This window comes from Lynx rufus, unplaced genomic scaffold (assembly GCF_022079265.1).
Source record: "Lynx rufus isolate CCGP_SWC_20201006 ecotype Redwood Valley unplaced genomic scaffold, mLynRuf1.p SCAF_12, whole genome shotgun sequence".
Lineage (NCBI taxonomy): Eukaryota > Metazoa > Chordata > Mammalia > Carnivora > Felidae > Lynx > Lynx rufus.
The window spans coordinates 42,423,037-42,449,338 of NW_025814826.1; the positions used below are offsets into that span (position 1 = coordinate 42,423,037).

A 26,302-nucleotide genomic window follows, 5' to 3' on the forward strand; every position below is an offset into this window, starting at 1 on the left:
GAGAGATGATTTATTAGGGTTTAGCTAGTACCTGAAGTGCCATTATGAAATAAAAATTAGTCTTTTTTTTGTGTTCTCGATAGTACATAGACTAGGAAGAGATGTAATTATTAATTAGTAGCAACTTCTGATTGTAGATTGAAAGTTTGAGTGATGAGGGATTATTAAGTAATTAAGGTATCTAGATTGTTTCATTTTAATTTTCAGAAACTTATTGAGATCCAGATACAAAAAAAATAATTAAGTGTTGCCCTCTAAGAACTCACAAAAAATTTTATATGTTGGAGTCAAAGAGAAAGTCCTGACATGTAATTGCTCTTCCACACCTTCTTGTGTTTGCCCAAGTTATTTTCACATGTATAATTTCCCAAAAGGCTAAAATTGTATCCTCCACATTCACATCTAAATGTTTGAATATGTACCTTGAATAATCCTAAGTGGCTAAAAGGAAGTCTTGTGTGAAGGAGAAAATTGAATGAATGACATTTAAATATCAAGATTATAGGTGATAGGCTTCAGAAAACCCAAACGACTTCTAGATGCTCTGAAGTCACTGACTAAGAGCAAAGAAAATGCTCACATTGGTGTTCGTTTTTACCCCCAAACATGTCTTTCCTTTTGCTATTGTCAAAGCTTCTTGTGAAAATCCTTCCATTTTATTGCAAGGACTCCAATGGGGTAGAAAATTAAATGTTAATTCCTACTTATAGCATGTTTGGACTAATAAACATGCTATAACTAAGAAACGTAAAAATAAAAGTTTTGTTTTTGGCTCATTTTAATAGATAAAGTTAAAGGTCTGTGCAAGAAACAGATTTCCATTTCTCAGGAATAAACTCCAATGAAGGAAGTAATCCAAGAAAATCTGGGGAGGGATTGTCAAATTCAATTCAATTTCATTCAAATAAACCACTATTTATAATTAGTTACTATGTGGTGGGCTCTGTTCTGGGCCCTATGGGGTTACACAAATTAACAATATGTCATTTCTGAACACCAAAACTCTAGCACACCATTCAAGGTCCATCATGGTCTTACCCTGTAATTTCACAGTGGATTCCTTCAAGTCTATACCTCTGTTTTCCACTTCTGTGTCTCCACATATTCATCTGTCATTTGGACCACCCTTTATTTATCTCTATTCTAAGTCTCACCCATCATTTGGAACGAAGATTCAGGGAGCTTTCCAATTCCATCAAGCTTTCCCTGCCCCATAAACAATAAAACATTACATGATTCTATCGCCCCTTGACCTGTTTCCTAAACACTGTATTCCTACCACCTACATGGATGTTATATCCCTTAAGCCATGTTGCCTTCACAGCAGGAACCATTTATAGCTGGTTTGTTTGTTTGTTTGTTTGTTACTCAAACCCTCATATGTAACAGATGCTGGATTAAAGTTCAATGAATTTAGTGGTTAGAACATAACTATGTCAAGTAAAGGCAATCAACATTGGAGCCTTATTTAAGTTTTTTTCTCTTATTTTCCACCTCCATTTCCACTCCTCACAGCAAAATTAATTTAAATAAATTGAACTGACTTTGGGGTAAACTAAAAGGAAAAAAAAATAGACCTTGGAAGAATAAGTAATTTTTAAAGTTAAATCTGAGAAATCACGAAATAAAAGATACCACATATAAGCTGTATAACTTTTAACATTATGGCCAGTTACATATTTATATAAAGTAGACTTTTCTCGATTTTTCCATTATTGGATTAAACATAAAACAAATGCTTAGAGATAAATAATCATGGGAATTGATACCTTGACAAACTGGAGGTGCTCCATCCATTTGAAGTCTTTCTCCTAATCTGCATGTCAGAATTGCGTTACCAACCAAAGTAAATCCTGGAAGACACTGATACCTAATAATGTCACCTATTAAAAAAAAAAAGACAGAGGCTTCAGGTAGGCAACAAGTAATGGTAACAATGAACAGATGTTTCTATTGCAGAAGTAGAATATTTTTTTCCTTCAGTTATTTTCAATTGGTATAAAATTCTACTAGTTATAAGCAGGGATAATATTCAAAACATTGAACTACAAGTACCTCATGGACACTGACAAACCAGAACTGAAGCCAGGGGTAAACTATAGTAAGATTTAACTGGTGTGCACCAGTTGGATGTAAGCAATAGCAGTAAGGAAACAATCTAGTTGGTATAGTTAAGGTATTCATTAAAAATATATTAAGCAAGTTAAAATGATTCAGAATTATTGCTTTTATATTAAGTTTACAGTAGTCATTGATATTTTCTTAATTTCTCAACCAAATTCAATATGATGATAATGATGAGTTTATTATAGCAATGTTAAAATGTCTTCTTTTGTTACATCATTTTTTGAACTGTGAGACATTATTGGGATTTAATTTCCAAAGGGCTTTATTTACTATTAAATTGAGCATAATCCACCACTTGTCTTTAAAGATATGGAAATAAAGCATATCTTCTAATACACCCTATATATTCTTCATTGTATGTTTCAGGCTTAAGCCTGAATTCAAAGAACATTAGTGTATTGCAAGGTAACAAAATAATAATTTGGAAGGAAGCAAATTATTGACCACCAGAACATGGTTGTATGGTTCAAATGATCATGCTGGTTTTCCAATTACATATCCTAGAGATACAGAATTCTTGCTTTTTGCCTAATACTCCCTTTTGGTCTTTTCACTACTGTCCAATTTTAAGAATTCCAAACAATCCCCATCAATCCAGAGAAAGACAGTCTAAGGTCGCTACTATTCTGTTTATTTCTTTTAAAGAAAATACTTCTAGTAACACTATGTTTTTAAAAAATAATTTATCAGACTTTACCTATTTCAAATTCATCATCTTCTGTCAAAATTTCAGCATTGGGTACAGGTGGCGGAGGCTGGCACACTCTTAGTTGATAAGCTATAAAAATAGACAATGTGTTTATTCCTTCTCTAAGAGGCTGTATATATTCACACATGTGAAAAAAAAAATGCAAGCTTTATTTGTAAGAATAAAAATAAATGGTATAATTTATCAAGCTTCAATTATTTGTTTATTTAAAAGATGATACAATATTGAGGGAAAACAAATCATTCCTTAGATGCCAACATATTTTACAAGGGAAGAATGCTTACCTGTAACTCCTTATTTCTTACCCTCATTCTATTCCTTCTTGTTATGTGCTTCATAACAGCTGTTAATTTTCTCCTTGGCATTATCACAATTAGCAATTTTATATTCATTATACATACATCATTATAAATATGTCATTGTTATGTGCCCAGTGCCAAGGTTCATCTCAGTCTCCTGCACCCAGCAAAGTGCCTGGCATGTACTTATAATCGCAAGCAAGTACTCAATGCTTACTCGATTCCGGAAAATATTATAAATATTTTACTAATATTAACTCAGTCCTCACAAAAAATGTGTTTATTTTATTACTTAATTCATGACTATGTCTAGAATCATCACCATTTTATAAAAGAAAAAACTGTCACAGAGAATCAAAGAATTTGTCTAAATCACACAGCTGTAATGTAACAGAACTGAGATTTGAACCTGGGTAGTCTGGCTCTAGAACCTTCTCTCCCCATGTTATATGAGTATATTCATGAAATACCTATTAGTTAAATTCCATGATTCTAATAATCTACATCACTTGAATAGGTTGTCCCCTTTAGATTAGAAACACTCCTATTTGGCATAGTTTAAAAGCCACCACAATAAAAATTTTTTAAGAATCCAAGTATCATGACTGCTAGCCCCATCTGATATCTACATCACAGTTTTATTTTCACTATGATTTATAAATAATGTAATATAATCTTGTTTAGTCAAGAACACACTTTATCATAACATTTGAAGAGTGTGTTTCATATGCTTAATTTTATTGCTTAAACTCGGGAGTTAAATTATTTAGGTATCTCAATGATCAGATAATGAGAATGAGGTTTAAAAGACATAGTAACTTGTCTGAGCTCACACAACTAGTACAGGATTTATCCAAGACTCCAGCCTCTGTCCCCTAACCCCAAAGCCCATACCTTCAGTATTGCCACTATCATGAAAGAATTATGAGAGTACTGGGGAACATCAACTGGACCAATTAAGGAAGACTCCTAGAAAAGGAGATGGATAAAGTACGGTTTGCTTTCCTTAATTTTTTAATGTTTGTTTATTTTTGAGAGAGAGAGAGAGAGAGAGAGAGAGAGAGAGAGTGTGTGTGTGTGTGTGTGTGGATGGGGAGGGGCAGAGAAAGAGGGAGACACAGCATCTGAAGTAGGCTCCAGGATCTGAGCTGTCAGCACAGAGCCTGACGAGGGGCTCGATCTCATGGACTGCAAGATCATGACCTGAGCCAAAGTCCGACGCTTAACCGACTGAGCCACCCAGGCACCCCAACATTTTAAAGAACGAGTAAGAGTTTTACAGTTCTGAAGGGTAATCATGGACATGAGATCTTTGCAGATGGAGGAGAAAACATGAGCAACAAGTTGGGCACTGATTCATCATGATGTAACAAAAGGCCATTTACAAGAGGTCAATCGATTTTTTTTTTAATTTTTTTTTTCAACGTTTATTTATTTTTGGGACAGAGAGAGAAAGAGCATGAACGGGGGAGGGGCAGAGAGAGAGGGAGACACAGAATCGGAAACAGGCTCCAGGCTCTGAGCCATCAGCCCAGAGCCTGACGCGGGGCTCGAACTCCCGGACCGCGAGATCGTGACCTGGCTGAAGTCGGACGCTTAACCGACTGCGCCACCCAGGCGCCCCAAGAGGTCAATCGATTAATACACTTCCAGGTTTCTGAGGACAGAAAAAAAATAACGTTTTTTGAAATGTAGCTGAAGAGGGATGAATCAAGGAAAATTTTCATTTCAATTTCCTGCTGTAAATTTTTGTCTGTCTCTTCAAACATCTTCCTTCTAGTACTTCAACCTGTTTATAAAAGCACTTGCTGTTCAAAGATGTTAATTTGCAAGTAAAACACTGCTCTACACAAAAGGGTTACCAACTAGAGAAAAGACTCACTGGGAAAGAAGCCCAGGACAGAAAAGTGTAACCTGGATTTTTGAGATGAAAGTTTAAAGTAACATTAGGCATTTTTAAATAATTTTCCTGATCGTAGACCTTAAGAGGGATACAGTTACCAAGGCAAAAGGCAATTGTAATAAATGCCAAAGAGGTAAGAGAAAGGGGATATATAGAAAGGTATAGGGAGCCCAGTATGGAGAAATCCTTAGGAGACTATGCTTCAGAGGAGAGCATTTTATCTCACCTTTTTTTTAAAATTTTATTTTTAATGTTTATTCTTGAGACAGAGAGAGACAGACAGAGCGTGAGTGAGGGAGGAGCAGAAAGAGAGGGAGACACAGAATCGAAGCAGGCCCCAGGCTCTGAGCTGTCAGCACAGAGCCAGACTCAGGGCTCAGATAATATGAACTGCAAGATCATAACCTGAGCCAAAGTGGGACACTTAACCTACTGAGCCATACAGGTACCCAGGGCATTTTATCTCATCTTGACGTAGAACAGAGATCAACTCAGAAGTTAGCAAAGTGTAGAGAGATGCCCACACATGTATTATTTCACTTTTGTTTGCCCATAAAATTATTTTTGATTTTCATGCTAAGAATAAATTAGTTTATTATTTTAAGAAAGAGCACATTTTTTATCAGTGAGGAATCCATGGCTAGTGTCATCTGTAGAACATGCTTAGAATGACCTACATAACTCAGTTGCAGAGTTTATAAGACTAGGGATTAGAAATTATTATTAATAAGAATCAGATATTCAGACATATGGCGCTATTAAAAAATTTTTTTAGGTTTTATTTTAGAAGGAGAGCATGGTGGGGGGGAGGGGGGTGGCGGGCAGAGAAGGGCAGAGGGAAAAAGAGTGAGGGAATCCTAAGCAGGCTCCATGCCAATGCAGAGCCCAATATGGGGCTTGATCCCATGACGGTGAGATCATGACCTGAGCTGAAATCAAGAATCAGACACTGAACTGACGGAGTCACCCAGGCACCCTGAGATTTTTGTACTATTTTCCCAAGACCACATGGGTGTTGTGAGCTAAATTCTTTCTTATTTTCTGTTCTCTTCCATGACCTGCAGTTTTATAAAATGTGTCTTGGGAACCAAGAGATCACTTTAGGGTCATGGAGGGTCTGAGGAGGGGTAATGTCCCGTCCTCTTGCCTCTACTTCATAAAAGCCATTCTATGTCCCTCAATTTTATAGATTTGAATTCTGAATAAAGTTCCCTTTGAACAAATTTTCTACAATCCCCACCTAAGTGATTTCATTGATTCTTGTGACTTCAAGTCTGATTTGTGTCTTAATTCCCAATTTTATATCACCTGGATAAACATGTCTTCTGAGCTCCTCACTGCCTACCTACACTGACCCCTTACTGGTATCTTCTAATCACAGGTGTTGCACACACAGCATGACTTGTCTCAACATCTATTAATGATTGTCCATTTCTTAGCCTATTTGTTCATTGTTCATGTCTCTGCTTCGACGTCAAATAATATGAGAGAGAAGACTGTTTACCTGCTTTTTCACAATTATATGCTCCTGTAACTATGCATATAACCCAACAAATATTTACTAAATAGCATATGAAACACTGGCTTCCCTAGGAAGGAATGAGTCTCTGAACAGTCTTCCCTAGGATTATTATGCCCTTTAAATTTGCAAGTGGGCATAAAATAGAAGTAATTGTGGGTGACAGTGCTAGGAAATGAGATCTAGGCAGGCCCTGAGAGGTTTTACACAGTAAAACTATATAATTCTGACTATAAGGTAAAGGAGAAGGAAATAATGAAGGAAACTCCTTTGCATCTGTTTTTCTTTTGACTCTTAAAGACAAGTACTACAAAAAGTAAATAAATCATAAACAGCTTCCAACAATTCTGTTTTCAATCTTCATCCATTTCTGCTGGTTTGTTTGCTAAAATAAGTCTACAATTTGTCCAGTGTCTTTACATTCTTTCTGCGAACTTCTCAGTGTAGACCTGTCATTTCAAACCTATTGTACTGAGTGCCCATCAAAATTTATGTCGTTCTTGGAACTTTAGAATGTTATGTGGAAATAGAGTTGTTGCAGACACAATGAATTAATTTGAGGTCATATTGAATCAAGGCAGGCCCTTAAAACACCATGCTGTCCCTATAAAAAGAGAGAAGACAGAGATGGATGAACAGGGAAGACATGTGACAGGGACAGAGAATGGAGTGCCAAAGATTTCTGGCTACCCCCAGCAGCTAGAATGAGTCAAGGAAGGATCCTCACATACAGCCTTTGGAGAGAGGATGGCCCTGTCGATACACTGATTTCACACTTCTGGCTTCTAGAACTGTGAGGGGAAAAAATTCTGTTTGCTTAATCCAGCCAGTTTGTGGTGCTCTATTACAGCAGCCCTAGAAAATAAATGCACATGAGTTATTAAGTTTGTCTACAGGATGTTTCTTGCCTTCTGTGTCTCTCTAGTGCAATCCTTCCTATACACAAAGGAAGCGATGGAAGGGAGGTAAGACTATATTTTTTAGGAGTCCACTGTGTGCAAACAACTCTGCAAGCTACTTTACATGAGTTACTTCATTTAATGCCCAAATTACTACATCAAGATATGTGTAAATAGCTCATGTTGCTAAGAGAGACACTCCATTTCAGAATGGTTGAATTATTTACCCAGTTCAATGAGCCAGAATTTGAGCCACGTGCTTGAAAACTAAGCCATATTTTCTCCTGCATTTTCAGACAAATCAACTCGGACTGGAGAATTATTTTGGTGCTGCCATTTCCCTACTGTCAATGTATAAACATTGGCCTACAGATTAAATTTGTAATCTTAGATAAAGCAACTTTCTTACCTTAATTCTCATCCATCCCTCATATGAGATGTCTGCTACATTTCATCTGAATTTTGTCACGTCCCTTATATTTACCATGTTAATTCCCTAGTATACACTGTCATTTTTGACAGCCTTGCAGGCCTGAATATTGGAACCATAACACTTAGCATTAAGGGTTCTACTATCTTGAATTATTCCACCTTTACTCATTAATGTGTTAGTGTTGCTCCATGTTTAGCTTGTGTGGGACCATTTCCTACATGTTTACATTTCCTGTAGTGTCTAACACTTTATTTTGTTGTTTATTAAATACATATTATGGGGGGCCTAGTATGCATCAGACACCACATCTTATGTGCTGGGAACGTGGTAGTGAAAAATATGCAGACACAATTGTGCGCTTAAAGGCACTAATTATCAGAAAGATATTAATCAAATTATCTTATTAATGAGTGGGAATTAACTAGCTGAAACAAGGTGTGTGTGTGTGTGAGTGTGTATGTGTGTAGGGGAGAGGGATGACACATAGAATAATAACCCAGGCAGAGGAATCAGCAAGTGTAATGCCAGCAAAGAGGAAGGCTGGGGGGGGTTGGCGCTGGGTGAGAGCCCTGGACTGAGTGAGAAGGGATGAGAAAGACTGGTAAATTGGGGCTAAGTCCGACAGGAGGCTATGGGCTGCACTCAGGATTTGTTTATTTTAATTTGAGGCGAATGACAAACCTGTGAAGAGTTTTACATCTGGGAGTAATATGATCAGATATCTCCTTTAAAAAAATAACTGGCTACAGTAAGAAAAATAAACGCAATTGGAAGGGGACAAAGGTGGATACCCAGAGACTCCTAAAGAGTCTATATTGCAGCGGGTGTTAAATAATTGTTGATTGGATCTAAAAAAACTCACAAGTGTCCTCAAATGGCTTGACATTAAATTAAAAGTCTTGATTATATTCTCCAAGGGCCTCTAACTTTGTTTAATTAACTTCAGCCCCACCTATTGACTGGTTTATAATTTTAGCTGCAAATGTAGAGTTCCTCTCCTCCACTTAAAACTCAAGTACCCCTGATTTGTCATATCACCCACCTATGATGCCATTCTCACCTCATAAAAAATATTAAACCACATCTCTACACTCTCATAATAAGAAACTTTGAAAAATCAAACTCATCTACAATCTAACCCTTACTGTATTCCCTCCCATTCCCTAATCAACATTGCTCTCAAGTGGTTGACAGGGTAACATTTGATGACATGTCTAAAACTATGCTCTATACAATTTTATTTTTATCTATCTTGCCTTCTTGAAACCTATCTTCCTGTGTTTTTTTATAACTTTGCCCTCAGATGACTAAAATAAAGACATTGTCCCTATTAACTCATGTTAACTAGAGTTAACCTCTTGCAGTTACTCTGTTTCACATCTATTTTCCCTCTGGCAATTTTCACAATCCATAAGAATTGTTTACTGTCCATTTCCTTACACTAGAATATAGACTGTGTGAGAATAGGGACTTTTGATTATCTTATCAGCAGCTAACTTCTCAGGTCATAACACAGTACCTGGCCTGGAAGTAGTCAATAAATGTTTGCTGAGTGACTGAATGCTAGGACAATGAAAGAATGAATAATGAATGAGAAAAAGCTATATATGAAATAAATTCTTACCATATTGAGTATGAACTCAGTCCAGACTCTCTCTGGTTGTAAATCCTGTTTCTAATGCTGACAAATTGGGAAATATTGGGCAAGTTACTTAATCTCAACCTCACTTCTTCTCACTTGTAAATAGCAGTGATAATAGTAATAATGTTATGCCAACTCAAAGGGTGATTATAAGGATCAAAATGTTTATATACACAAAGCACTTGGAGCAGTGCCTGGCACATAGTAAGTACTCTATAAGGGTAAGCTCTTGTATCAAATTGGAGTTCAATTCCTTCCACATATTTGGTGTTCGCCGATGAATAAGAACATGTGGTAAAATATACTTTCGCTTTTCCCAAGTTTCACTTTTTATTTATGAAAAACACTCTGACTTGAGAATTACTTAAATAATTATGAATAGTTTAGGCATATTATCTTGGTTGGTAGGAGCAGGGTGTAATAAGCCAACAGTTTAAGGTGTGATGTAACTGAAGAGGAATTAAACCGTGCAGCTCTGATTTTTCTGAAGATGTTTCTATCAACCCAATAAACATCACTGGAAAGAAAGATATATATTTTCCAATTTGTGTTGATGAGTAAAACCTTTTGTGCACAAGGCAGCCTGACCTAGTTTTTATTCTGGAAGCTGACTATGTTCAAATCTTGGCTCTGCTATTTGTTAGCTCCGCTACTTGTTAGCTCCATGACCTTAGGTAAACTGCTCAGACTCTGGGCTTTCGTTTTCTCAACTGCAAAATAAACATAAATCTAAGATGAGTTAATATATTGTAAAGTGCTTAGAATTGTGCCAGACACGTTTCATTTCAAAGGGAGAATGCAGTCCCTGTTTGGCAAAGGTTAACGTGAGCATGGCAGCTGTGATTACGGCTATGCCCCGGACACATATAATCTCAATCTGACATGACTCTGCTCACAACCCCGATGTCATTCAAAGGGCTAGTACCCATGTGATTTCCCAGGACACATCAAACTATTCACGTTGGTTCTATTGTGCTTTAAACTGGATATTTGAAAATGCTGAGATTCCTTATTTGTTTTACCCAGATGTACACTACACTATAACAGAAAGGCCTTAGCTTCAGTAACTCATTTGATAAATAAACAGGTCTAGGATGAATACTCAATATTATATGGGGTAGTACCCTAGATTGTTTGAACTAGAAGTTATGATACAAATATTTAGTCTGACTTTTTTTTTCTTTTTTAGGGAGTGGAAGGAATAAAACAGGCCTAGAGTAATGAAATGAGGTAAACAAGGCCACACATTCGGTTGTAGGCAGAACATATATTTTAGTCCATGCTTTTCGCGGATTGTTCTATTTAGAAGCACCTTTACAGTTATGACCATTAATGAAAAAAGCTGTATAATAGATATTTACATATTTAGAATATACTTCTGACTTAAACCTGTGTTCTTTTTTTTATAAGAATCATTTCATTTGACATGTCCCTCAGATTTACGATGCCACTTACTAGTTAATAATTACATGGGGGCATCATATTCTACATGTCAGTATCTTTGGAGGATGACTATTGCTTATATGGTGCCATGTTTGGTTCAGATGTGTATAGATGTCCTGTTGCTGGTCCAACAGATTTTCTTCTTGAAGTCACTTTATTATTTTTTAATCTTATTTAGTTAGTTAGCTAGTTATTTTAATTTAAATTTTAGTTACTCAACATACAGTGCAATATTGGTTTCAGGAGTAGAGTTTAGTGATTCATGCAACTTACATACAACACCCAGTGCTCATTATAACAAGTTCTCTCTTTAATATGCATCACTCATCTAGCCCATCCCTCACCCTCCTCCCTCTATCAACCCTCAGTTTGTTCTCTATCACTTTAAAGTTTAATTCTGGAAACATTTGTCAGTTATTTTTAATTTCTTATTTTCTTTATAATGAAATGTTCAACCCAATTCCAGAAAAGAATGCTACATTTATCTACTTCGGTTCAACTGAACTATTAAAGGCTTCTTCATAAAAAACACAGAACACTGACAAATTGCCATTCCTTCTCTAAACCAAAAAAGCACAAGTGTGCAACCTTTCTGCCAAGTACCAACACAGTATCTCTTACAGAGGAAAAAATGATAATTTTCTCTGTTCCCTTATAAATTCTAAGCTCTGTCTAACCACTGGTATGCTTCATGGTGACTCAGGTTAATTGAAGTACAATAATTTCATGATTTGGGGAAGATTTGGAGGAGGAAAAGCATTGATAAGGATATGTTCAGTTATGCACATTTTTCAATGTTATTTCAAAAGTTATGGAAAGTAAATTAAAGCAGACCCACTTGAAAGAAGAGTTAGGAGTGTTTAAAATAAATGCTTCCAAGTTCTAATTAAGTGAGAAAAATAATACACACATTTTTTTCCATCTTGGAGAAAATCTGCTAGCAAGTTGATATGAACCATACAGGAAAGTTTTAGCAGTGCTTAAATTACTTACAAATATCACTTTTACTCCATTAATATTTTACAATCAGTTTGTTTCTCTGCCTATATAAGGAAGAATCTTAGAAATCAGGAGAAAATGACTCATGTCTGGATTTAGAGTTTAGACTGAATAAGTCCCTATCATGAGAAAAGAATGAATAAGAAGTCACTCTTGGTATTTCTTTAGAGATGGAATAACAGAAGTATAGTAAACAAAACTATTAGGAAGTGTCCTGAATTATCCATAAAAACGTTTCAATATCTGCTGTATGAATTAAGTTCCCAATATTCAGATAGCTCATTGAAAATATCTTGCCTTAGTACTAAGCTCATTAGAATCTGCAGAGTGATATGCCAAGGATCTCTTCTCTATGTAGTTGAGTCACCTGGCACATCAGTAGAAAACAGAACACATCAGCATCATCATTTGATCTTTGTCAGTCTCTATTTTCCTCTCCCTGTTCACCACCATTGTTTGCTTTGCTTTTGGCTTTAAACAAAGATGCTATAAGCTATCTTTAACTATCATAAACTGCCCTGCATATTGAAAAGAAAATAGAACAAACAAACAAACAAAACACACAGCTCAGGTGTTCTCTCAGCTTCGAACTGGCCTGGCTCTAATTGACAGGCCCTGACTTTCCACTGTTGACCAATAACAATTTCACTAACATCTAGCATCAGACATGACAACTCTTTGACCTTGTTGGAACAAGACAAAAAGAAGACCTTTCCATAATTATGTCTGAGCACAACAAAAAATAACAACACTATCCAAACTGCCAAAATGACCAAGAGACTTCCATCTCAGCTAATATGAGCAAATTTGCTTCCATACCAATTATTGTTCCAGGTATGTTCCATTCCTTCCACCTTCTAGAAAAAAAAAAAAGTACCAAGACATCCAATTATAGAACGTCTCCAATTTTCTAACAACACCCAATCCAGAGATAAATCATGCTTCCTTGAACCTTCCAGAACCATCTTACACAGCCCAACTCCTGTAACAAGCCTCTCCTAATACCCTCTTTACTGGGGCACCACAGAGTCCCTCATGGTGTGTTGTTTCACTCATTACAGTAAACAAATAAACCTACTCATCATACAAAATCAGTGCTACAACTTATCAATGGGTGTGCACGTAGAGCCAAATGTCAAAATACAGTAAGCAATTTTGGCATGATTTTAGTCACTTAGTAGTAAATGGTATTATCTTTTCCTCAAAATGGTTTCATCAGTTTGGTTTTTTAGTTTCTTCACCACATTATATATATATATATATATATATATATATATATATATATATATATATATAATATTGTATGATGTCCAAACCCCCTATGCTCTCCAGATATCAAACAATGAAACACTTTGAGTTCAATGCTCTATCTACTGACATATAAAAGGAGGTCAGGTCTTTAGGTTGTGTGAGCCAAAGGGGTCACATAGTTCAAAGCAATGGTGATTTATGTTTTATATAAAATGTGTGCTTATACCTGCAGCGGTCTCTTTTAGGATGGGACTTTGTGGAGTTAAATATACTTTCCCTAAATGCAGCATTTATTGTAAAGGCAACAGAAACTTAAAAGATGACCTAAAAGACATTACAAGCCTTTTAAATACATTTCTTAAAAATTATCTGGAAGCCGATATATAATCAACTCATTCTTTTACAGTTGTTCCAATAATGGAAAACAATGGAAAATATAAATTGAATTCTATTATGGTTATTAAGAAAGTCATCTGTATATAAAGTGAGGTCCTCTAATATTCTGATGTTAGAAAGAGTGATGCCCTGGATAATAGATTTAAGTGTAATAATACTACCTTCAGTTTTAAATGAATAAATATATATTTTGGCTATACTATAGTTTCCTAGTTGTTTTGGTTGCCATAAATCAGACACCCAATAAAAACTATCTTCTCTTCACATAGTGATTATAGCACATTTTGGAAACTGTAAAGAACATACTAAGTTGCAATAAACCTACATGTTTTTGTTAGTTTGTAGGTCCTGAAGAAGAGAAGCACTAAGCGCTTTGAAGTTCTAAGTTTTAATTAGGAGAGTTATCTTTTAGAAAATGAGATGACCTATTACCTGGCTAAAAATGAAAATCACGTGGGCTGAATTTTTAAAGAAAAATTTGATTTACCATTACATATAACCTATGTGTGGGGCACCTGGGTGGCTCAGTTGGTTGAGCATCCGACTTCGGTTCAGGTCATGATCTCATGGTTCATGAGTTCGAGCCCCGCGTTGGGCTCTGTGCTGACAGCTCAGAACCTGGAGTCTGCTTCAGATTCGGTGTCTCCCTCTCTCTCTGCCCCTGTCCCACTCGCATTCTGTCTCTCTCTCAAAAATAAATAAACATTTAAAAAATTTATAAATATAACCTATGTGTTAGGCAATACCAGCTTAGGACATTGTGTGGCATTTAGTAAGAATTCTATATATTTTAGCTATTTTTATTGTTGCTAATGCTGTCGTCATTATTTAAAAAGAGGTCATTCTTTGGGGTGCGATGAAACTATTTTGAATTCCAGGCAGCTCTTCTATTTATTAGTTCTCTAGTTTGATGTAGGTTAATTTTTTTCTTTTAGTTCTTTCATTATTAAAATGGGGGTAATAATACTTTGTAAAACTATCACAAAAATTGGCAATAATACATGAAAAGTAGCTAGCTGAGTATCCAACATATTAAGTTTTCAGTAAATGGTAGCTATTACTATTATTGTGATTGATATGGAAAGTCAGTGTCTGCAAAAACAATGCAGTTAAAACCAGTTTTGTGTAATTTACTTTTAGGAAGCCACTGATTAGGACTGAATATTGTTATTATTTGTTATAAGCCAAACACATCTTGACTCTATGGCAGATATCAAGAAAATTTAGCTCTTACTTTAGGAAATTACAATCCCAGCAATAGAGACACAAAAACATTTCCTCAGATAAAAAAGAAATATGATATCTGAGATAAAGTGCCTCAACATTTACACCTGTCCTATTTTTTCACTGCACAGAACTTTCATTTTTCAAAGCTTTTTATGAATGTTAGTTTTGATCATGAAAGGTTTTATGAAGGTGATATTTTATAAAAGACAGATGGCTGGCTGAATGTCATAAAGGCAGTCAGGGTAGGGGGAAAATCTCATTTTTACTCTTTTCAAATATATTCAAAATACATTAATAAATAAAGCCTAACTGATCAGTGTGATCTTAAGAAAGTATATGAAAAGATTAATGTGTCAAATTTATAAAATAAATACACAAGTCCTAAGAAGACCACTTCTGACTTACAGCAGGGCATAACATAAGGAGCTATTAAATCAGTAACAGAGTTTAAAGAAAACTGAATTGGGGAGTAAACCATTCTAAGCTTAGATAGACTTAATCAGCTTAAAATAAGTGTTAAATAGTGTATAACCTCCCTGGTTTACTTATTAAATTACTCAGCAACTTGACCAATATTTTGACTGTTACGGAGCTCATTTTGGCACTGAGTCATAGCTACCTAAAATGGGCTCAGGAAGCAAATACTATATTTGTAGTCGTATTATATTGTATTAATTATATTAATAGTAGTTTGAAAACAGTCATCTTTTTTGTCTCTGTGAGTGAAAATATGCACTCATCTTCATGATCATAAAATAATCTTTAAAAGTTCTAAGTAATACACCTCAAACTCAAAAAAAAAAAAGAATTTGAACTCACACTTCCCACTGTAGCACTAAAATATAATCACTCAGTAATAAAAATATAAAAAGGTTAGGAAGCATAAATGTGATCTATGTCCTCGAAAAAGTACTCACTATTATTAAACTTGCAAGAATACACCATGATGTAATTAAGTTCTCAAAAGTTTGGTAAGAAAAGTGCAATAATTTAGAAGGTGGTTAAGATCCCTATGAGTTGGAATTACCAAGAAGTGGGGGATATGGAACTTAAGAGAGGGAGACAAAAAGAACTGAATATGAGTAAGAAATCATTTAGGAATGGGAGTTGAGGAGGCAGCACGAGAACCAATCTGATTGTGCTCAGGGCCGGCACGCACTGCGGAGAAAGATTCATTGAACTGGATTATAGGGTAGCTTTAAATTTGATTTAATGTAGGGATCCCATGATCTTGAAAAGGAGAGTCAGAATGAAAGCAGTGCTTTAGGAAAATTATCCTACTAAGGAGGGTGGAATGGAAGACATCTGTCAATGTTTAACATGAGCCCTGGCTACATTCTCAAATTTCAAGGTTATTTTGAGGTTTAGGTAAGATTCCCAGGGATGTTGATTCAATGGCGGGTTTTCTAGGCTCTGGCAGTCGTGCCCTATTATGAAATTTAATGTATAAACATAAATATAAGCCCTCTATTACAAAATCTAAAATGTGAGATAAGATATGCCGAGGAAAGGAACATTTACTGAACGTTAACTCTGCCGGGCACTATGGTAACTGTATAGTATCCATTGCCTGCAGTTTCCTAACATGGCTGCAATCTCATGCTGATAATAGTAACAACGACAGCACTTACTTGGGTTGAGCTCTACAAATGTGCCAAATATTCAGCATTTTTTGACCAATAATTTAATATAGTTCAACCTAATATATTGCTGTATTGGAGTAATTTCTCTCTCTAGAGTTAGTCTCTCATTCAGACTGTCAGCAATCCCACCACGTTGTTCTACAACTGAAGAAAGCCAAAGCCAAAGAGTAACTTGTCCAAAGTCAACTGGAAAACAAAGTGCTGAATGAATATTTGATCTTCCTTGTCCCTAAGCTAATTCTCTTATATTGTACATGACTCAAAAATTAGTTATAAAAATCAAGTGAAACATATTTTGGAATGAGAATATATGTATAGACATTCATATAAATGTCCATGTAAATTCACTTTATATTCTGTGTGTGACATTCAGTCATCCTTATATTTTCTACACACACACACACACACACACACGCACACAGACGTCTTTTTCTTTGGCAATATTTCTCCTGTGAAACATCTCCAAAGTTTTATAAGAATTTATGCTCTCTATAGAGCTAATCTTATGGATATTCAGATTTTATCAATGAATAATTCCTTCTTTAGTACGTGTTCAGGCAGCACACAAAATAATAGAAATTTATGCAGGGTCCCCTGAAGAGAAAAAAACATGTACAAAATACAGTTCAGCAACAATTCATCTTTTGACCTTAACTATTATTTAATGTATCAGTTCCCAGGTTAAGATTATGTATCAAAGTAATAAAGCTACTTTTGTAGCCTTAGACTGTACCTACATACTGTCAGCATCAATGACTAATTCAGTAAAAAAAAAAAAAAACAAAACCTAAGACAAATGAGTTCTTAAAAAAATTAACACGTTGAATAAAAGTCATCTCACTGAATGCCTCGCTTTCCATATTTTTAAGTTCATCCATTTATTTTGAGAGAGAGAGAGAGAAAGAGAGAGCGCACCTGAGTGGGGGAGGAACAAAGAGGGAGAGAGAGTCCCAAGCAGGCTCTGCACTGTCAGCACAGAGCCTAACAGGGGTTCAAACTCATGAACTGTGAGATCAAGTTCTGACCTGAGCTGAAATCAAGAGTCGGACGCTTAACTGACTGAGCCACTTGGGTGCCCCAGAATGCCTCACTTTCTAATCGGCCAATGCCAGAGTGTACATGCAGCTCTGACAGCTGTGAGCCACTAAAAATGCACAAACTGTATACGATTTACTGCCTGGTAAATGCTGAGATTAAGCAAACAAATATTTTCTGTCTATTCTCTATTTCTAGACCCGATGGGCTTTAAATATCTTTGAGTATAACCATACTTGAATTAAGGTATTTTTCATGGAATATAAGCTTTGAATATCAAAGGCTTTCTTACTTTGTATTAAAAAAGATGAAAATATTGCATTGTATTTAATATAATAAGACAAAGCACATGTTCATCTATCAAATCTTTACATAGCTTCTGTAAATGTAATACAGTAGCTTACTGATCCTGTTGGTTACACAGGGAGTTGGTCTGACAAAATCATAAAGCAGAAAGTGCTTTATGGAACTATGGTCATAGCAGAGAAAGGGTTTAGCCTTAGGAATAAACATTTTCTTATTTATAATGGAATACAGTCAATTTGAGATAAAAGGAACTTTTTTAAAAAGCTCTGTCAACCATCTAAATGTTCTTTCAAAAGGTTAATGTTATGAAGAGAGGACCCAGAATAAATCTATAAAAAGAATTAAAATTGAAACTCTTCATAAATTATTTCACAGGAGTAAAAGCTATGAACTTAATGATCTGGAATAGTCACTTAAAACTGTAAGATTCTAGAATAGAAACGGTTTTGAAATAAGAGTATAAATGAATAATATTATCCAAAGCATAAAGATATTGGATGCTATTTTTAGAAAGACTCACAGCAGGTTGAATAGATTAAACATTTTGTATTGAAAAATCTATTGATGTCTGAAAATTACATGCAATAAAATATGAACAGCTGGTTCTCTTTTATTGGTTTCCACACAAAAATGATTATTTTCTACTGAGTAATTACTGACTGATTTATTTCCTATTTCCATTTGCTCACATTTTAATGCCCCTAAACGTTTAGACGAGGTCATTCTTTGCAAGTAAATGTGTTTGAAATGATTAAAAAAAAAGTGTCAAATTTTAATACCTTTTCAATCATTGGTTAAATATATATTACACTCAATTTTTCCAGGACAGTTTTAAATTGAAATAGTGTCAACTAAAATAGAAACTCTTAGATAATACCAACCGTGATAACTGAGCACAAAAAAGCCACTTGTTGTGAAATCACTGTGAAATTTGATTAGAATCTGATTTGAAGTGCTATAGACTGATTCCAAAGCTGTATTGCCACTAAACTGCCCAATCTGAGGTGAGTTTTGGTCTGGTCCATCCCTGTTAGAGAGAGAGACAGAAGAGAAAGAGATTGAGATTTTTTTTAAAGGAAGTTTTGCACAAGATTTGAAGAAAGTATTACTTATGAAATGATAAAGAGACAAGAGGTGAAATACCCAATGAGGGCCAGATCATATTGGTACATTTTATGTTTATTTAGGTAATAATATATCTAAAAATGTAAAGTATAAAAATACATCACATATTTGCCAAAATAAAATGCATCCATATTAGTTGTAACCAATTACATTGTCCTTTTTTTTTCTTTTTTTGCCACAACCCATTTCGTTCCAAACACTTGAGTTTTGCCCTCCTTTTATTTTCTTCAAAATAATCTTGAGAAACAAAGACTATTACATTTGGAAGGAATCTTAGACTCATCTAGTAGTTCTGTAACCAACTGTCAAGAATTAATGTAGAGATTTTCTTCATATTTTATTAATTTAAAAAATTTTTTTCAATGTTTATTTATCCTTGAGAGACGGAGACAGAGTATGAGCGGGGAAGGGGCAGAGAGAGAGGGAGACACAAGAATCTGAAGCAGGCTCTAGACTCAGAGCAACCAGTTAGCACAGAGCCCAACATGGGGCTCGAATCCACAAACCGTGAGATCATGACCTGAGCTGAAGTCAGAAGGTCAACCAACTGAGCCACCCAGGCACCCCGTTTCCTTTATAATATATTTTTAAATAAAGATTTTTCATTAACAGGATAATTATAATGCAAAGATACTATTCTATAACAAATTATAATACAAATTCATTCATTAAATAATTATGATTTGAACATAGGCTTTTAAATTTCACTGGTGTTATAGAGAACTTGCTTATCTTACATTTATTCTGCTATTCATAATAACTTTCCATCTTTTTTCACCCATGAAAATTTTTGTTCTAAGTGTTTAGCTACTTCATGGGCAAATAAGCCAAAACCTATTTCTCTTGTTTGTCTCATTCTACAAACCACACACTGTCACCCTCGGTTACTCACACCAATTCAAATATCAGATGGCAATGTGTGCAGAGGGTTGTGATATGTTTTCATTCCTACCTTGTTTCACCGTTATATATAGTTGAATCAATCAACAACAATGGTGCTGGCTTACCATACAGTAATGAAATCATAGATTGGTTCTGTTTGAAGCACAGTAAAATTGATGTAGATTCCATTCCCAGGGGGTACTCTTACAAGCCAAAAACAGTCTTGAAAGTTAGGATATTCGTCAGGATACCCAGGAGAATAAATGGTGCCATTCATTGCAGTTATATTTCCTCCACAAAGAGCTACAGAAAAGACACACACAAAAATGTTAAAATAAAATAACAATAAACTGATGATAGAGAAAAAGGCAAACATTGCATCTCTCAAGCAGTATAAAATATATCTGTGTTATGTTTTATCTCAGTTAAGGTATATAAAATGAGGTTGGCAATACATGCATATAATCTGCTTTTATTTATTTTTCAATGTGAGGTATGCTATATAGTTACCACTAACTATTCTTAGACTAGTAAACTAGATTTTCTGCTGTTCAACTTTCATCTCATATCGTGTATACATACAAAGCCTTATAAAAGGTTCAAGTCCTTTTTATTCAAAAGGATTTTTAGAGAAAATGAGCCCAAATTCAGTAGCGATAGCTGCATTATTGGCTTGTATAAGAATGATTATTAAATACAGGCACACGCACTCAGAGAGACACAGGAGAAGCTCTGAAGTATTAATCAACTATATTTTCACTTCTAATGGAGAAGGTTAGAATTCCTGCCAATAATGATGAAATCAGTTATTCATTTTGGAGCCTTCAGGGTTTTGACCTGACTCTAATTCTCAACTGAAAGAAAGATTACACATTTAACATGCTATTTGAAAAGGAAGACAAAATAGAGTGCCAAGACAAAAATTATGAAACACAGACGATATCACCTAAAACATAGCTTCAAGTTAGAAGCATACCTTCACACCTTGGAAGTGGATGATTCCAGTTACGACTCACTCCATGAAGGCAAGTGAGAGCTGAATTTCCAATTAGTGTGTATCCAGGGAAACATTCAAATGAAATGGTTTGACCCACAGTAAAGTCATTGCCAATTACAAAACCATTTCGAAACGGGCGTGGATCAGGACAGCTTTGCAACTGATAGGCTGGAAAAGGGAAAAAGGAAAACGATTTTCGTTGCTGAATATCAGAATACCACAGACGGGTACTATTTGCAACTTGCAAAATGAATGCAGCACTGATGGTTAAAAATAGTAATTCAGATTTATAATAAGTGATGTCAATGGCAGTGAGATATAAACTTCTTGTGTCTATAATTGTCATATTTAAAATGTTAGTACGATTCATAGAAATGCATTCAGTTGCTACACCCATTTATGCAACCTACCTAAATTATAACTTTCAATGAAAATGTAAGTTACTTGTACAAATTTAATCAGACATATTCTAATTCCTATCCATAGAATGCAATTGCTTCGTGGTTACATTGCATGTACACAGAATAGAATAGACATATGTGTAAGCCTAATTCTGAGACTTTTTAAATTTTTACTATTTTTTCTCTAAAAAAAACCAAACCATAATATCCCATTGTTCAATTTCTCCAAATAAGTTATTTAATAAGATAAAATATTAGGAAACACATTTCCTTCTAATATAAATTTTATATTTCAGTTATCATGATATTTTTGGCTTAGTATAACTGCATGTTTATATGTTCATACTTCTCTTGTACTACACTCTGTATGAAATCAAAGCTCCTATTATATTTATCACTATATACTAAAAGTTTTGTCCATTGCCTTTTACACGGTATGTGTTTAATGAGCATTACTAAATAAATTTTGAAACTATACACAGCATAAATATTCATATACTCATATCAATATTATTAATATTTGGGATTTTGTTTTCAAGAAGTTCACAATTATATTGTAATTAATAAAATTTAAATTATCAGTGGTCAGAAATATTTTGCTCCTGACCATTGAATTCTAAATTCCCCAAATCAAAACTGCATTTATACTTGAATATGTAACCTTTAGTTGTTTATTAAAAATATAACTCAAATTTTAAAAGTAGATATTTCAGAATTAATAAACAATCCATTTAATATGTTAAGTGCTTTTATTCTTTGTCTTTTTTATTTGAATTCATATTTCACACACACACAAATATCAAAGCCAAAGGAGTCATTCCAGTTTAAGACAAATGTGTATTATTTGATGATTAGGAGTCAGAATTTGTTACTCTACTAAATAAACCCTTTCTCATGTTTAAAAGGGTTTTTTTTTCCAGTTTTATTAAGATATAATTGACATACAGTGTTGCATGAGTTTAAGGTATACAATATAATGATTTGACTTCCATATATTGTGAAAGAGTATCACAATAAATTTAGGTAATTAGATACTTTGGAGCAGGATAAGACTTAGACAGATATATAATCCTGTGATAACTTCTATAACATTTTATTTTCTAAGCTTTTTGCCTTAATAAGGAAATATAGGATAGATTTTAAATTTTCAGGAAAAAGTTCTCACCCCATAAAATTTACAATAGGGGGCTTAACATCAGAATAAAGTTGCCAGTAAAATATTAATCTTGGCAGCCATTTTTTCAGTAGAAAAATATACTGAATTGTATGATATTCTTTTTTTCCAAAATTCAGAAAGTTCTTAAAAGCTAATCACAAAATCATCCAAAAGTAACATTGATTCTTTGAATCTGTATAAATTAACCTATTTCTCAAAAATGCTATTAACTCAACTGATATAAATGCATTAAAGAAGAGATAGTTTTAAAATTCAATATAATTCACAATATTTAGTGATCATTGTTAACACATTATGGCTCATGTCAAAAATATTAATATTATATCAATAATAGTAAAAATTCTATATCTTTTATGCTTTTATTATTCAATTAATGAATCTTTTTTCAAGGGCACATTGACTGAACTACAAATATAGCTCTGTGTCTTCTAGCAGCAAATAAGAAACTTAAATCAGTTGCCCAACTGTTTTTGAAATAATTAAATTCCTTGGGAACATGGTTGATTCTGCACTGAGAGGTGGCAGAAATGATTTCTATTTTATGTAAAGGATGATGTGTGATCCTGTGCTCTTAAATTATGTATGCAAGCACAATGCAAATTGTAATTATTTTAGAACCATGTAGTTGGATGTTCTATTTTAACTATTCTTAAATTTCCTTTGGGGTATCTACTTTTATTCGGTAAATATTTGTTGTGCTCTTACTGTTATTCTAGGCACTTGAGATACATCGATGAACATGACAAAGATGCCTGCTCTTGTGGAGCTCACATCCAAAAGTGTCACATGCTCATATAATACTTTAATAATTATGGCAGAGATGTAATTGTGATATTATTATTGATATATTATACCAACATATAATATATAATATATTATACCAACATGTAATATATAATATATTATAGCAACATATAATATATAACATAGTATATATTATTGATATATATTATTGTGAGATGTAATTATATTATGATTAAAAATTGTAGTCATTGGAACTACATTGCATAAAATACAACTTTAAATATTTAATTTTAAATACTAGACTTAAAAAATCTGAAATAATATAATAATAAACATAGCTAAAATGCACTAAATATTTACTAATGGTATATATCATGGCACATATTTCAAATTAATTTCATCATATACAACAATTAATCTGGGACGTACTATTACTAACTCCATCATGCAAATAAAGTAACGGAGTGGAGCTCTAGTCTATTTTAGATTGGATCTGGAGAGTTAACACTTGAGGCTGGGTCTCTACTCAAAAGGGGTAATAATCTTGCCAAGGGTTATGCAGCAATTTTATAATAGAAATAGGACTAAAATAATATGATTGTCAAAGTATTTATTTTATATACTCAAGGAAATGGAATGGAATGAAGGAATGCCATATTCTGTCATGATGAAGTAGAAAGAAAATAATTTTACAAAGATTGCATGAGTACTACAAAATATCTTTCAATATGCTTATTTTAATATATGAGCAAAGTTACATCTTTGATATCCAGCTTGCCTTGCTTAACTGCCTTGCCTTGGCTTGCTTATTTTAATTGTATATTAAGACCAATTGAATCCTGTTTTCGTGCTTAGAATTTTCCAAGGGCTCAGACAGACATCATCTCCCCTATACAGTTGCCCAAAAATTGCAATATTAAAAACATCTGCCTAATTGAGGCTTGACTTAGTGTAGGTTCCTTTCTCTTTCTAAAACAGAATGTAGAAAATAGTTAGATTGCTACTAGTCGATTTGGAGCTAAATAAGCTTTTACTTTTGCTGTTATTCTCACCTTGGTATACAATGTGGAACCCTTGTTTGTTTTGTGAATAGTCACTGTGAAAATATAAACTGGTCTCATGAGTCGTACTAAATAGGGAAGATGGTATTTGAGGACCACTCAGTCGGCCAATAACAGTACTAGTTTCTGATGATCCACTTCTTACTTCCAAATAATCATGTATGGTTTCTGTAGAAAAATTTACAAACTGTAGATGTACACCTAAAAAAGAAAAACAAATAACAGTACTTTATTGCTTTATCCGATTAAATGCACAAAGCACACTCAAATACTGTAGTTATATGTTTCCTTTCAGGTTAAGAGCCATACTCTCAAGATCTGGGCCATGGGTTTGCTGTTTGCTAGGGTAATTAGCTTTGCCATAGTTCAAAGTAACAGAATACTGCTCTCAAATGCCCACTACTTGTCACATGGGAATATCTCTTTCACTTTACTATAATGTTGCCATAGCAAAAACCATTAAAAAAATGGCTTTCTTACTCTTTAATGCCATTTAAAATTGTATCAAGCAATTTTTAAAACTAAAAAGTCATTCAGTAAATATGCATTTTGTAGTAGTCCAATTTGAAGCCAAAGTATGATTGCAGTTTTTATTTATTAACATAATCAAACTCCACAATTGCATTAGAAATTAGTCATTCATCTATAGGAGATACACTACCTTACTCAACATATCATTTTGAGGCATGTAATTTATGTACATGCTCTTTACTATTTTATCAGAATATAATTCTGATTTTTATATACTAGTCTCAATAAAATCTAGTGATCATTGTTATATGCTGTCATATTGCAATGCAGTCTCACTATCTTTATAAACATACAAATGTGAGATAGTGAAAGGTCTCTGAGATGGAAAAAAGAAAAGCCTCACTGAGGTATGTTCGCCTAATTCAATTAATACTCAATTTTAGTGAATTAGAGGGTATTTTTACTACAACTATCATTCTCCACCTTGTTAGTAATAAAATCTGACATTTATCGAGTGTTTGCTAAACACTCTTTTAAGTGTTTATGTATTTATTTTATTTCTTCAAGTGCTAATTTATTTAATGTTCACAGGTACTCATGAGAATGAGGAAACTGAGGCACAGAGAAGCTAACCAATATGCTAAATTACACAGTGACCTAAAAGTGCTGAAATTCAAACTCAGACCCCCTGGCTCTTGGACTCTTGCTCTGAATGATTACACTGGAGTTCTCACCTAACGTCACGTTTTGTTCCTGGAAAAAGAGTGCCACAAAAAGTTTTTGTCACATGGGGAAAAAGTTTTATAGGCAAGTACATTTGGGAAACATTCACAATAGGCTTTAAAATTTTAAACAAGTTTCTGTACAATTATACAAATTCTTGGAACTTTGAACATACTACCTTAATATGTGAGGTTCCAAGAATTGCATATTTTTTCTAAACACTTCCCCTGAGCCTCCTTTTCAAAAATTATTTTGTCAACAAGTGTTTTAGGGACGTAAAAAACTGCTCCTTTCATTTTAAAATATATTCAATTTTCTTTTCAAAAATTACAAAGTGCCTTTTTGAAATACATTAGAACTAATTTTTGATTTAACCAAAACTCAAAGAAAATGGTGGCATTATTTAAATGTAATCAAATCAGAAAGTCTCTAATGTTTTCATTTCTAAAATAGAGATGTGTATTACTTTCAATTTTAATGAACTTGGTTTTTAAAATCAAGGAAGTATTGGGGCGCCTGGGTGGCCCAGTCGGTTAAGCGTCTGACTTCGGCTCAGGTCATGATCTCGAGGTCCGTGAGTTCGAGCCCCGCTTCGGGCTCTGTGCTGACAGCTCAGAGCCTGGAGTCTGTTTCGGATTCTGTGTCTCCCTCTCTCTCTGACCCTCCCCCGTTCATGCTCTGTCTCTCCCTGTCTCAAAAATAAATAAACGTTAAAAAAAATAAAAATAAAAAAATAAAAATAAACATAAAATCAAGGAAGTATTAACAAAAGGTAAGTTGATATGATGACTCTAATAAAATATGCTTAATAATTTATTTTAAAATAATTCATTTAGCTCCATAAGCAACTTGGATGAGTCCTCTTAAGTGACTGGTAAAAGACACATAAA

At 34.2% G+C, this 26,302-nt stretch overlaps 1 protein-coding gene across 2 annotated transcripts in view; it reads right to left on the reverse strand.

The window, feature by feature from the left end:
* Window positions 1-26,302, reverse strand: part of CSMD3 (CUB and Sushi multiple domains 3) — a 1,257,946-nt gene that overhangs the window by 94,238 nt on the left and 1,137,406 nt on the right. For both annotated transcript variants that reach the window (XM_047073797.1, XM_047073796.1), the window contains 6 exons: window positions 24,210-24,419; window positions 20,815-21,003; window positions 19,964-20,141; window positions 18,713-18,858; window positions 2,825-2,905; window positions 1,770-1,883 (listed from right to left, as the gene is read on the reverse strand). In XM_047073797.1, coding sequence (XP_046929753.1) covers window positions 1,770-1,883; window positions 2,825-2,905; window positions 18,713-18,858; window positions 19,964-20,141; window positions 20,815-21,003; window positions 24,210-24,419 — 918 coding nt within the window. The remainder of the gene's footprint in view (window positions 1-1,769; window positions 1,884-2,824; window positions 2,906-18,712; window positions 18,859-19,963; window positions 20,142-20,814; window positions 21,004-24,209; window positions 24,420-26,302) is intronic.